We start from the raw sequence: 14,505 nt of genomic DNA, 5'->3' as shown, positions 1-14,505 counted from the left end.
GCCAGACAAGGCTCCGCTGATAGCCAGGTGTAGCAGTGGTAAGGATTCACTCCATGGTGCTGAAAAGAAAGTTCTGCTGTTGGGACAGCTTTATGCCTCTAACCCTATTACGGGGGCTGAGTCACTGGCTTATTGGTGCTCTTCCATGCTGTCCCTAGGAGGGGTGCGTCACTGAGTGGGTTGAGTCACTGACGTGATCTTCCTGTCCGGGTTGACGCCCCCCTCGGGTTCGTGCAGTGGGGTAGATCTTTGTGGGCTATACTCGGCCTTGTCTCAGGATGGTAAGTTGGTGGTTGAAGATATCCCCCTAGTGGTGTGGGGGCTGTGCTTTGGCAAAGTGGGTGGGGTTATATCCTGCCTGGTTGGCCCTGTCTGGGGGTATCATAGGATAGGGCCACAGTGTCTCCTGACCGCTCCGGTCTCAGTCTCCAGTATTTATGCTACAGTAGTTTATGTGTCCCGGGGCCAGGGTCAGCTTGTTATATCTGGAGTACTTCTCCTGTCTTATCCGGTGTCCTGTGTGAATTTGAGTATGCTCTTTCTAATTCTCTCTCTCTTTCTCTCTCGGAGGACCTGAGCCCTAGGACCATGCCTCAGGATTACCTGGCATGATGACTCCTTGCTGTCCCCAGTCCACCTGGTTGTGCTGCTGCTCCAGTTTCAACCGTTCTGCCTACGGCTATGGAACCCTGACCTGTTCACCGGACGTGCTACCTGTCCCAAACCTGCTGTTTTCAACTCTCTAAAGACAGAAGGAGTGGTAGAGATACTCTCAATGATCAGCTATGAAAAGCTAACTGACATTTACTCCTGAGGTGCTGACTTGTTGCACCCTCTTCAACCACTGCAATTGTTGTTATTTGACCCTGCTGGTCATCTATGAACATCTTGGCCATGTTCTGTTATAATCTCCACCCGGCACAGCCAGAAGAGGACTGGCCACCCCTCAGAGTGTGGTTCCTCTCTAGGTTTCTTCCTGGGTTCCTGCATTTCTAGGGAGTTTTTCCTAGCCACCGTGCTTCTACATCTGCATTGCTTGCTGTTTGGGGTTTTAGGCTGGGTTTCTGTATAGCTCTGTAACATCTGCTGATGTAAGAAGGGCTTTATAATACATTTGATTGATTGATGTTATTATTCAACAACACAGACCCCAAAGGAAATCATGGGGAGAAAAATAGGTTTATTCAAAGAGGACAAATCATGGATGTTATGCTGGGAAGTAGATGGTTCATTCTCCTCTGTCCTCAGTGACTTTCTCCACAGAACAAAGTAACCGGGGGTAATTTATAACCCCCACACTAGCCTGTGGTTGACCAATTAGAAGTCCTTGCAGTTAAATTGGGCCAATGGCCAAATAACAAGTATCCTATTTCAGGCTCAATGTACAGATGATTCAGACCAATGACAATGTGGCACACGTAGCCATGAGTCCAGGACTGACATTCCTACACAGATTCTAAACAGATGTTGAACTGAAAACCAACTATTTCCATTGATCGTTAATTCCCTATTGACCGTTAGTACTCTGTGTTGTGTATTATCTTAAAATATTCTTACACAAGGAAGAAGTTAGTCATTCACTAAACCCTAAACCTCAACTAAATATTGTAATAAATAACGTGGAAATTGAGCAAGTTGATGTGACTAACCTGCGTGGTGTAACCCTGGATTGTAAACTGTCATGGTCAAAACATATTGATACAACAGTAGCTAAGATGGGGAGAAGTCTGTCCATAATAAAGCACTGCTCTGCCTTAACTCTATCAACAAGGCAGGTCCTACAGCCTCTAGTTTGGTCACAACTGGACTGCTGTCGTGGCACCTGACCAGTCGTGTGGTCAGGTGCCACAAAAAGGGACAAAAAAGGGCTCAGAACAGGGCAGCACGGCTGGCCTTGGATGTACACAGAGAGCTAACATTAATAATATGTACATCTCGCCTGGCTCAAAGTGGAGGAGAGATTTACTTCATCACTACTTTTATTTATGAGAGGTATGGACATGTTGAACGCACCAAGCTGTCTGTTTGAACTACTGGCGCACAGCCCATGCATACCCCACAAGACATACCACATGAGGTCTCTTCACAGTCCCCAAGTCCAAAACAGACTATGGGAGGCACACAGTACTACATAGAGCCATGACTACATGGAAATCTATTCCACATCAAGTAACTGATGCAAACAGTAAAATTAGATTTAAAAAAACATAAAAATACACCTTATGGAACAGCGGGGACTGTGAAGAGAGACAAACATAGGCACAGACATGCATACACATGATATCATTCGCACTATACACACATATAGATTTAGTACTGCAGATATGTGGTAGTGGTGGAGTAGGGGCCTGAGGGCACACAGTGTGTTGTGAATTCTGTGAATTGTAATGTTTTTAAAATGGTATAAAATGACTTAATTATGTTGGACCCCAAGAACAGTAGCTGCTGCTGCCTTGACAGGAACTAATGGGGATCCATAATAAACCCCAGGAAGAGTAGCTGCTGCCTTGACAGGAACTAATGGGGATCCATAATAAACCCCAGGAAGAGTAGCTGCTGCCTTGACAGGAACTAATGGGGATCCATAATAAACCCCAGGAAGAGTAGCTGCTGCCTTGACAGGAACTAATGGGGATCCATAATAAACCCCAGGAAGAGTAGCTGCTGCCTTGACAGGAACTAATGGGGATCCATAATAAACCCCAGGAAGAATAGCTGCTGCCTTGACAGGAACTAATGGGGATCCATAATAAACCCCAGGAAGAATAGCTGCTGCCTTGACAGGAACTAATGGGGATCCATAATAAACCCCAGGAAGAGTAGCTGCTGCCTTGACAGGAACCAATAAATACATAATAATACATAACACATAATAAATACAAATACCTCAACCCAATCAAAAAACTTTGGGATGAATTGGATCACCAACTGCGAGCCAGCCCTAATCACCCAGCATCAATGCCCGACCTCACTAATGCTCTTGTGGCTGAATGGAAGCAAGTCCCCACAGCAATGTTCCAACATCTAGTGGAAAGCCTTCCCCAGAAGAATGGAGGCTGTTATAGCAGCAAAAGTGGGGACCAACTCCATATTAATGCCCATTATTTTGGAATGAGATTTTGATGAGCAGGTGTCCACATACATTCTTTGGCAACAGCTCTGGGGGACATTTCTGCAGTCAGCATGCCAATTGTACACTCCCTCAACTTGAAACATCTGTGGCATTGTGTTGTGAGACAAAACTGCACATTTTAGAGTGGCTGTTTATTGTCCCCAGCACAAGGTGCACCTGTGTAATGATCATGCTGTTAAATCATCTTATTGATATGCCACACCTGTCAGGTGGATGGATTATCTTGGCAAAGGAGAAATGTTCACTAACAGGGCTAAAAAACAAATTTTACAAAGAAATACGCTTTTTGTGCATATGGAACATTTCTGTAATTTTTTATTTCTGAGTCTGTAATACCAACATGTTTTAAGCAGACCACCATAGTGCCTGTGCCCAAGAACACTAAGGTAACCTGCCTAAATGACTCCTGACCCATAGCACTCACGTCTGTAGCCATGACGTTCTTTGAAAGGCTGGTCATGGCTCACATCAACACCATCATCCCAGAAACCCTAGACACACTCAAATTTGCATACCGCCCCAACAGATGCACAGATGCTAAATCTATTGTACTCCACACTGCCTGTTCCCACCTGGACAAAAGAAACACCTATGTGAGAATGCTATTCATTGACTACAGCTCAGCGTTCAACACCATAGTGCCCTCAAAGCTCATCAATAAGCTAAGGACCCTGGGACTAATTACCTCCCTCTGAAACTGGATCATGGACTTCTGACGGGCCGCCCCCCTTACTCTAGCCCGGCCGATACGAGGAGCTGGTATGTACCGCACCGGGCTATGCACCCGCACTGGAGACACCGTGCGCTCCACAGCATAACACGGTGCCTGCCTGGTCTCTCTAGTCCCCCGGTAAGCACAGGAAGTTGGCGCAGGTCTCCTACCTGGCTTCGCCATACTCCCTGTGTGCCCCCCCCCAATAAATTTTTGGGGCTGACTCTCGGGCTTCCTTGCCAACCGTGTTCCCTCGTATCGCCGGCTCCTCTCTCCGGCTGCCTCTACTCTCCTAAGTGCCTCCACCTGTTCCCATGGGAGGCGATCTCTTCCAGCCAGTATTTCCTCCCAAGTGTAACAACCCTTGCCGTCCAAAACGTCTTCCCATGTCCATTCCTCCTTGCGCTGCTCCTGCTGCCGCTGCCTGTCACCCCATTGGTCCTGTTGTGGTGGGTGATTCTGTCACGGTTTTCTTCCTGGGAAGGAGAGGAGGACCAAAATGCAGCGCGGTACTTGTCCATGGTTTTTTAAATTAGAAAACTGAACATGAACACATAACCAAAACAACAAAGTGAAAGCCCGAAAACAGTGCAGTGTGGCACTAACACAGGAAACAGGAACAATCACCCACGAAACACTCAAAGAATATGGCTGCCTAAATATGGTTGGCCTGACCAAAATAATAAAGAAAACACAAAATACTAAGACCAGGGCGTGACAACTACAGATCAATAGACTGTCTGAACTCACTACTACAGATCAATAGACTGTCTGAACTCACTGCTACTGTTCAATAGACTGTCTGAACTCACTACGATAGATCAATAGACTGAGTTAACTTACTGCTACACAGACTATAGACTGTCCGTCTGACTGAACTCACTGCTACAGATCAATAGACTGTCTGAACTCACTACGATAGATCAATAGACTGAGTTAACTTACTGCTACACAGACTATAGACTGTCCGTCTGACTGAACTCAATACTACAGATCAATACTGTCTCTCTGACTGAACTCAATGCTATAGAACAATAGACTAGTTGAGTCTATTGAAACAGGGCCAGTCTGTTTGTTCAATCTTGCCAACTCATTGTCATGCAAAAGTGTTTGTCTTGACAATAAGCAATGTAATCTACATGGAAATGATTGAAGTAATAACATTGTAGGAAGTATGATTTTATTAAAGCTTATGCTGACAGTTCTGACCACTAAGGAGCTGATATTACAAACATTCTGTTTACTGTCGGTCATCATCGTATGTTATTGTATTTTATTTTGATGACAGTCACATGAATGAATAATTATATGTCAGTGATGACACATCATAAACATTTTCCAAACTCCCCAATGCGACTGCATCGTTGACATATTCACAATTATTAATTACAAGGAAAGAGAGTGGGCAAACATAACATGTAAATGTAACATTAACACAATTAAAATGTGTGTTTGTTTTGTTTTTATTTCTATGGTTGGATCACACACGTGCAGCGCAGTCCTGAAAGACAACATGGGGAAAGGCATTAAGGTTGCTACAATTTGTACCTACAGTACAGTTAAGAGGCGCTTCTTTTGAAACTGGAACACTTCATTGAAGGGAAGGTAACTTTGGAGTGTCAGTCATGTGAGGTTGGATGTTCTGGTTCAGTCTGTCATCACACAGTTCAATATACACCTGAACTTGTTTAACACACAGTACAGGTGAGTACAGTATAACGCGGGCTACGTCCCAAATGGCACCCTAATCTGTTTATAGAGCACTACAGTAGGACCCAAATAAAATGACCCGCGGGGCGCCAGTTGGGGAACCCTGCTTTAGAATCATGGAGGGAAGAAGCCTCTGGCATATGTCCTCTCATCATGATAAACAATAACAATATGCATCCCAAATGGCACCCTATTCACCATATAGTGCACTATTGTTGACCAGGGCCCATAGGGAACATAGGGATCAGGGCCCATATGGAATATAGGGATCAGGGCCCATATGGAATATAGGGATCAGGGCCCATATGGAATATAGGGATCAGCACCGATAGGGAACAGGACCCATAGGGAAAATAGGGATCAGGGCCCATAGGGAAAATAGGGATCAGGGCACATATGTAATATAGGTATCAGGGCCCATAGGGAACAGGGACCATAGGGAATATAGGGATCAGCGCCCATAGGGAACATAAGGATCAGGGCCCATAGGGAATATAGGGATCAAAGACCATAGGGATCAGGGCCCGTAGGGAACAAGGCCCATAGGGAATATAGGGATCAGGGCCCGTAGGGAAGAGGGCCCATAGAGAATATAGGGATCATGGCCCATAGGGAATATAGGGATCAGGGCCCATAGGGAACAGGGCCCATAGTGAACATAGGGATCAGGGCCCATAGGGATCAGGGCCCATAGGGAACATAGGGATCAAAGACCATAGGGAACATAGGGATCAGGGCCCATAGGGAATATAGGGATCAGGGCCCATAGGGAACAGGGCCCATAGGGAAAATAGGGATCAGGACACATAGGGAACAGGGCCCATAGGGAATATAGGGATCAGGGCCCATAGAGAATATAGGGATCAGGGCCCATAGGGAATATAGGGATCAGGGCCCATAGGGAATATAGGGATCAGGGCCCATAGGGAACAGGGCCCATAGTGAACATAGGGATCAGGGCCCATAGGGAACATAGGGATCAGGGCCCATAGGGAACATAGGGATCAGGGCCCATAGGGAATATAGGGATCAGGGCCCATAGGGAACAGGGCCCATAGGGAAAATAGGGATCAGGACACATAGGGATCAGGGCCCATAGGGAACAGGGCCCATAGGGAATATAGGGAACAGGACCCATAGGGAAAATAGGGATCAGGGCCCATAGGGAAAATAGGGATCAGAGCCCATATGGAATATAGGGATCAGGGCCCATAGGGAATATAGGGATCAGGGCCCATAGGGAACAGGGCCCATAGTGAACATAGGGATCAGGGCCCATTGGGAACATAGGGATCAGGGCCCATAGGGAATATAGGGATCAGGGCCCATAGGGAACAGGGCCCATAGGGAATATAGGGAACAGGACCCATAGAGAAAATAGGGATCAGGGCCCATAGGGAAAATAGGGATCAGGGCCCATATGGAATATAGGGATCAGGGCCCATAGGGAATATAGGGAACACGGCCCATAGGGAATATAGGGATCAAAGCCCATAGGGAATATAGGGATCAAAGCCCATAGGGAATATAGGGATCAGCGCCGATAGGGAACAGGACCCATAGGGAAAATAGGGATCAGGGCCCATAGGGAAAATAGGGATCAGGGCCCATATGTAATATAGGTATCCGGGCCCATAGGGAACAGGGCCCATAGGGAATATAGGGATCAAAGACCATAGGGATCAGGGCCCGTAGGGAACAGGGCCCATAGGGAATATAGGGATCAGGGCCCGTAGGGAATATAGGGATCAAAGACCATAGGGATCAGGGCCCGTAGGGAACAGGGCCCATAGGGAATATAGGGATCAGGGCCCGTAGGGAACAGGGCCCATAGGGAATATAGGGATCATGGCCCATAGGGAATATAGGGATCATGGCCCATAGGGAATATAGGGATCAGGGCCCATAGGGATCAGGGCCCATAGTGAACATAGGGCCCATAGGGAACATAGGGATCAGGGCCCATAGGGAACATAGGGATCAGGGCCCATAGGGAACATAGGGATCAGGGCCCATAGGGAATATAGGGATCAGGGCCCATAGGGAACAGGGCCCATAGGGAAAATAGGGATCAGGACACATAGGGAACAGGGCCCATAGGGAATACAGGGATCAGGGCCCATAGAGAATATAGGGATCAGGGCCCATAGGGAACAAAGGAATCAGAGCCCATAGGAAACATAGGGATCAGGGCCCATAGGGAACATAGGGACCAGGGCCCATAGGGAATATAGGGATCAGAGCCCATAGGGAACATAGGGATCAGGGCCCATAGGGAACATAGGGATCGGGGCCCATAGGGAACAGGGCCCATAGGGGACGTAGGGATCAGGGCCCATAGGGAATGTAGGGATCAGGGCCCCACTATATAGGGAATAGGGTGCCATTTGGGACTAATTAGCTTGTCTGTCCTCCTCGGGCAATACTTATACAGAGGTATAAACATGTCACAAGGCTCTTTGTTTGTGTTCAGTGCTGCTAGGGACAGACATACAGTTGAAGTCGGAAGTTAACATACACTTAGGTTGACTGTGCCTTTAAACATCTTGGAAAATTCAAGAAAATGATTTAATGGCTTTAGAAGCTTCTGATAGGCTAATTGACATCATTTGAGTCAATTGGAGGTGTACCTGTGGATGTATTTCAAGGCATACCTTCAAACTCAGTGACTCTATGCTTGACATCATGTGAAAATCAAAAGATGTCAGAAAAAAAAATGGTAGACCTCCACAAGTCTGGTTCATCCTTGGGAGCAATTTCCAAACGCCTGAAGGTATCACATTCATCTGTACAAGCAATAGTACGCAAGTATAAACACCATGGGACCACGCAGCCATCATCGTTCTGTCTCCTAGAGATGAACGTACTTTGGTGCAAAAAGTGCAAATCAATCCCAGAACAACAGCAAAGGACCTTGTGAAGATGCTGGAGGAAACAGGTACAAAAGTATCTATATCCACAGTAAAACAAGTTCTATATCGACATAACCTGAAAGGCCGCTCAGCAAGGAAGAAGCCACTGCTCCAAAACCGCCATAAAAAAGCCAGACTACGGTTTGCAACTGCACATAGGAACAAAGATCATACTTTTTGGAGAAATGTCCTCTGGTCTGATGAAACAAAAATAGAACTGTTAGGCCATAATGACCATTGTTATGTTTGGAGGAAAAAGGGGGAGGCTTGCAAGCCGAAGAACACCATCCCATCTGTGAAGCACAGGGGCGGCAGCATTATGTTGCGGGGGTGCTTTGCTGCAGGAGGGACTGGTGCACTTCACAAAATAGATGGCTTCATGAGGATGGAAAATTATGTGGATATATTGAAGCAACATCTCAAGACATCAATTAAAGCTTGGTCGCAAATGGGTCTTCCAAATGGACAATGACCCCAAGCATACATCCAAAGCTGTGGCAAAATGGCTTAAGGACAACAGAGTCAAGGTTTTGGAGTGGCCTTCACAAAGCCCTGACCTCAATCCTATAGAAAATCTGTGGGCAGAACTGAAAAAGCATGTGCGAGTAAGGAGGCCTACAAACCTGATTCAGCTACACCAGCTCTGTCAGGAGGAATGGGCCAAAATTCACCCAACTTATTGTTGGACGCTTGTGGAAGGCTACCCAAAACATTTGACCCAAGTTAAACAATTTAAAGGCATAGCTACCAGATACTAATTGAGTGTATGTAATCTTCTGACCCACTGGGAAAGTGATCAAATAAATTAAAGCTGAAATCAATAATTCTCTCTACTATTATTCTGACATTTCACATTCTTAAAATAAAGTGGTGATCCTAACTGACCTAAGACAGGGAATATTTATGAGGATTTAATGTCAGGAATTGTGAAAAACCACCATATTGGGCTGTATAAATGTAGTAAATGAGTATAAATGTATTTGGCTAAGGTGTATGGAAACTTCCGACTTCAACTGTAAGTTATCACACAGTGTTCCAGGACAACAGTCAGTTCACAGAACAGTTAAAACACATCCAGCTGAAAAGGCAGAGACAGTCACAAGCTGCCGTGACTGAAGCAGAGACGATTGAGGTCTGTGCCTCATATGTTCAGTCCTTCTGTGTACAGCAGTTAAAACAGCAGATAAAACAGTTGTTAACAGATCATAGCAGATAAAACAGTTGTTTACAACAAATCATAGAAGATATGTCTCCGGTTGAATCCTATAAAGATCCAGGTAAAGTATTTCACTGGTCCCAGATCAGCAACAGGTTCTAATCTGGAGGGTGAGGATGTCTTCAGAGCAGAGGTCCATTCTGACTGTTAGGTCACTGCCAAACAGAGATTTTGTGTCTGAAAATTACAGATTGACTGAAGGACCACAGAGATAGTCTCAAAGAACATCCACAACTTGTCTGTCTTTTTATGGATGCAACTTGTCCGAAAATAGTTGACTTGAGTTTAATTTACGACAAACAAAAACAGTTACTATGATTTAATCCATATTTATGGGTCTTTGTGTGGCTGAAGCCTTATGGTTTAAATCGTCTGTCGGTCCTCCAGTCCAGCGGGGGAGCTGTGCTGTTAGATGGGGATAGAGACGATGGTCGGTAGCTTCCCAATAGGAGGAGGGTTGTATTTCTCTATTCTCATCAGGCGACGTAGGACGTCATCTCTGTCCCTAGGCCAGCTGTAGACATGAGTGTTCTGGAGCCACGTAGGGACGTGACACTGAGGGAGAGAGAGAAGAGTGAGCTTCACAAGAAACACTACTACAGATGGATGAGACAGATATTTCACCGGATGTGTAAATGTGAGACATCCGGTTGGCGTTTCCTCTCACTACCAAATATGGTGATGAGCGGAAGTCCTTTTGCCGGCAGTGGGAGAAGGTTGAGATGGGTTTTGGCCGAAATTCTGCTAATTTCCTCATCAATGAAACATTTGATCTCCATACAGTTTTCTGTTTCCAAAACTAGAATCTATAAGAAACAGAGTGCACTACGTTTGGTAGACTTGACTTACCTAAGTGTTTATAGAGATGACATTGTTTAGGATGAGTGCACTAGATAGTGGCCGTTTTCCTAATGAACGTCATGCATATTTATAAGGCACAAATGGTCTTCATCTTACAGGTGGTAGCTAGCTAGTTTGTCCCAAGTAGATAGTTACCAATAGTTACTTAAAGTTAGCTACATCAAACTCAATTGTTGAAGTCCCTCTTCTCCAACACTCCAGTCCAACGTCTGCATCTCATTTTGAACTAAATTTGAATATGATGGACATGTATTTTATTGACGTCACTAAGTAATCTGATTGACATCTGATAGACCAATAAACGCGGCTTTGAAAAACCCATCTCAACACTTGATCCAATCTACTCGGCACACTCCCATTGGAAACGACAAGATGTGGTCTGTCTTAGTAGAACATCTTTGACACAACTGTAGTCCAAGTATGGGTAGCTGCAGGCCAATATGGTGACTGGAGTATGGGTAGCTGTGGCCCAGTATGGTGACTTGAGAATGGGTAGCTGCAGGACAATATGGTGACTTGAGTATGGGTAGCTGCAGGACAATATGGTGACTTGTGTATGGGTAGCTGCAGGACAATATGGTGACTTGAGTATGGGTAGCTGCAGGACAATATGGTGACTGGAGTATGGGTAGCTGCAGGACAATATGGTGACTGGAGTATGGGTAGCTGTAGGACAATATGGTGACTGGAGTATGGGTAGCTGTCCCCCAGTATGGTGACTGGAGTATGGGTAGCTGTCCCCCAGTATGGTGACTGGAGTATGGGTAGCTGTCCCCCAGTATGGTGAGTAAAGTATGGGTAGCTGTCCCCCAGTATGGTGACTGGAGTATGGGTAGCTGTCCCCCAGTATGATGACTGGAGTATGTGTAGCTGTCCCCCAGTACGGTGACTGGAGTATGGGTAGCTGTCTCCCAGTATGGTGACTGGAGTATGGGTAGCTGTCCCCCAGTATGGTGACTGGAGTATGGGTAGCTGCAGGACAGTATGCCGACTTGAGTATGGGTAGCTTCAGCCCAATATTGTGACTGGAGTATGGGTAGCTGCAGCCCAGTATGGTGACTGAAGTATGGGTAGCTGTCCCCAATTATGGCGACTGGAGTATGGGTAGCTGTCCCCCAGTATGGTGACTGGAGTATGGGTAGCTGCAGCCCAGTATGGTGACTGGAGTATGGGTAGCTGTCCCCCAGTATGGTGACTGGAGTATGGGTAGCTGTCCCCCAGTATGGTGACTGGAGTATGGGTAGCTGTCCCCCAGTATGGTGACTGGAGTATGGGTAGCTGTCCCCCAGTATGGTGACTGGAGTATGGGTAGCTGTCCCCCAGTATGGTAACTGGAGAATGGGTAGCTGTCCCCCAGTATGGTGACTGGAGTATGGGTAGCTGCAGGACAATATGGTGACTTGAGTATGGGTAGCTGCAGGATAATATGGTGACTTGTGTATGGGTAGCTGCAGGACAATATGGTGACTTGAGTATGGGTAGCTGCAGGACGATATGGTGACTGGAGTATGGGTAGCTGCAGGACAATATGGTGACTGGAGTATGGGTAGCTGTAGGACAATATGGTGACTGGAGTATGGGTAGCTGCAGGACAATATGGTGACTGGAGTATGGGTAGCTGCAGGACAATATGCTGACTTGAGAATGGGTAGCTGAAGGACAATATGCTGACTTGAGTATGGGTAGCTGAAGGACAATATGGTGACTTGAGTATGGGTAGCTGCAGGACAATATGGTGACTTGAGTATGGGTAGCTGCAGGACAATATGGTGACTTGAGTATGGGTAGCTGAAGGACAATATGGTGACTTGAGTATGGGTAGCTGTCCCCCAGTATGGTGACTGGAGAATGGGTAGCTGCAGGACAATATGGTGACTGGAGTATGGGTACCTGCAGGACCATATGGTGACTGGAGTATGGGTAGCTGCAGGACAATATGGTGACTGGAGTATGGGTAGCTGCAGGGCAATATGGTGACTGGAGTATGGGTAGCTGCAGGACAATATGGTGACTTGAGTATGGGTAGCTGAAGGACAATATGGTGACTTGAGTATGAGTAGCTGCAGGACAATATGGTGACTTGAGTATGGGTAGCTGCAGGACAATATGGTGACTTGAGTATGGGTAGCTGAAGGACAATATGGTGACTTGAGTATGGGTAGCTGAAGGACAATATGGTGACTTGAGTATGGATAGTTGCAGGACAATATGGTGACTTGAGTATGGGTAGCTGTCCCCCAGTATGGTGACTGGAGTATGGGTAGCTGCAGGACAATATGGTGACTGGAGTATGGGTAGCTGCAGGGCAATATGGTGACTGGAGTATGGGTAGCTGCAGCCCAATATGGTGACTGGAGTATGGGTAGCTGCAGCCCAGTATGGTGACTTGAGTATGGGTAGCTGCAGGACAATATGGTGACTGGAGTATGGGTAACTGCAGGACAATATGCTGACTTGATTATGGGTAGCTGAAGGACAATATGGTGACTTGAGTATGGGTAGCTGTCCCCCAGTATGGTGACGGGAGTATGGGTAGCTGCAGGACAATATGGTGACTGGAGTATGGGTAGCTGTCCCCCAGTATGGTGACTGGAGTATGGGTAGCTGTCCCCCAGTATGGTGACTGGAGTATGGGTAGCTGTCCCCCAGTATGGTGACTGGAGTATGGGTAGCTGTCCCCCAGTATGGTGACTGGAGTATGGGTAGCTGCAGGACAATATGGTGACTTGAGCATGAGTAGCTGCAGGACAATATGGTGACTTGAGTATGGGTAGCTGCAGGACAATATGGTGACTTGAGTATGGGTAGCTGAAGGACAATATGGTGACTTGAGTATGGGTAGCTGAAGGACAATATGGTGACTTGAGTATGGGTAGTTGCAGGACAATATGGTGACTTGAGTATGGGTAGCTGTCCCCCAGTATGGTGACTGGAGTATGGGTAGCTGCAGGACAATATGGTGACTGGAGTATGGGTAGCTGCAGGACAATATGGTGACTGGAGTATGGGTAGCTGCAGACCAATATGGTGACTGGAGTATGGGTAGCTGCAGCCCAGTATGGTGACTTGAGTATGGGTAGCTGCAGGACAATGTGCTGACTGGAGTATGGGTAACTGCAGGACAAGATGCTGACTTGAGTATGGGTAGCTGAAGGACAATATGCTGACTTGATTATGGGTAGCTGAAGGACAATATGGTGACTTGAGTATGGGTAGCTGCAGGACAATACGGTGACTTGTGTATGGGTAGCTGCAGGACAATATGATGACTTGAGTATGGGTAGCTGCAGGACAATATGGTGACTTGAGTATGGGTAGCTGTCCCCCAGTATGGTGACTGGAGTATGGGAAGCTGCAGGACAATATGGTGACTGGAGTATGGGTAGCTGCAGGACAATATGGTGACTTGAGTATGGGTAGCTGCAGGACAATATGATGACTGGAGTATGGGTAGCTGTCGAAAGTAGTAGTAGTGTGGGTAGTGGGTAGTGGGTAGTGGGTAGTGTGTTGAAAGGAATGGGTGCATGGAAAGCGAATCAGCTAATTTGCTGTCACTCAAGACCGTTTTACATGGCTGTTTGGGATTCACAATGAGTCGATAAGCTGGTGACCAGTGCACCATCAACATGCTCCCTACTGGGCACCTGTATTACGGGCATGTCACCGGCGCTAGCTAACTTGTCATGATTTTAAAAATTGACAGCAGTGTAATGTTGTGTTGACGATAAAGCAGCTACAGCAGTAGAGAGACAGATGTATATATTTTACCTTTCTAGCCCCAGGGAACAGGATAGGGATGAACCGGAAGTTCTTACTGCCGTTCTGAATGAACTCATTCTGCAGCTGCAGCACAAACACACAGAACATGTGACCCAGCGTTATGACACGGTCAGAGCCACATCATGATGACATAACATGTCATAAGCTGTTTTAATGACACTGTCATGGCATATTCATACGT

The 14,505-nt window shown here is 46.5% G+C and overlaps 1 protein-coding gene across 5 annotated transcripts in view; it reads right to left on the bottom strand.

The window, feature by feature from the left end:
• Positions 1-9,283: 9,283 nt before the first annotated feature.
• Positions 9,284-14,505, bottom strand: part of traf3ip2l (TRAF3 interacting protein 2-like) — a 67,526-nt gene continuing 62,304 nt past the window's right edge. For all 5 annotated transcript variants that reach the window (XM_042322682.1, XM_042322683.1, XM_042322681.1 and 2 more), the window contains 2 exons: positions 14,313-14,387; positions 9,284-10,238 (listed from right to left, as the gene is read on the bottom strand). In XM_042322682.1, the coding sequence (XP_042178616.1) occupies positions 10,092-10,238; positions 14,313-14,387 (222 nt within the window). In that variant the 3' untranslated portion in view covers positions 9,284-10,091. The remainder of the gene's footprint in view (positions 10,239-14,312; positions 14,388-14,505) is intronic.

The sequence above is a fragment of the Oncorhynchus tshawytscha genome, linkage group LG05 (genome assembly GCF_018296145.1).
Source record: "Oncorhynchus tshawytscha isolate Ot180627B linkage group LG05, Otsh_v2.0, whole genome shotgun sequence".
NCBI lineage: Eukaryota > Metazoa > Chordata > Actinopteri > Salmoniformes > Salmonidae > Oncorhynchus > Oncorhynchus tshawytscha.
Note: the sequence above shows the minus strand (reverse complement) of the source record. Positions and strands in the feature narration are given on the sequence as shown.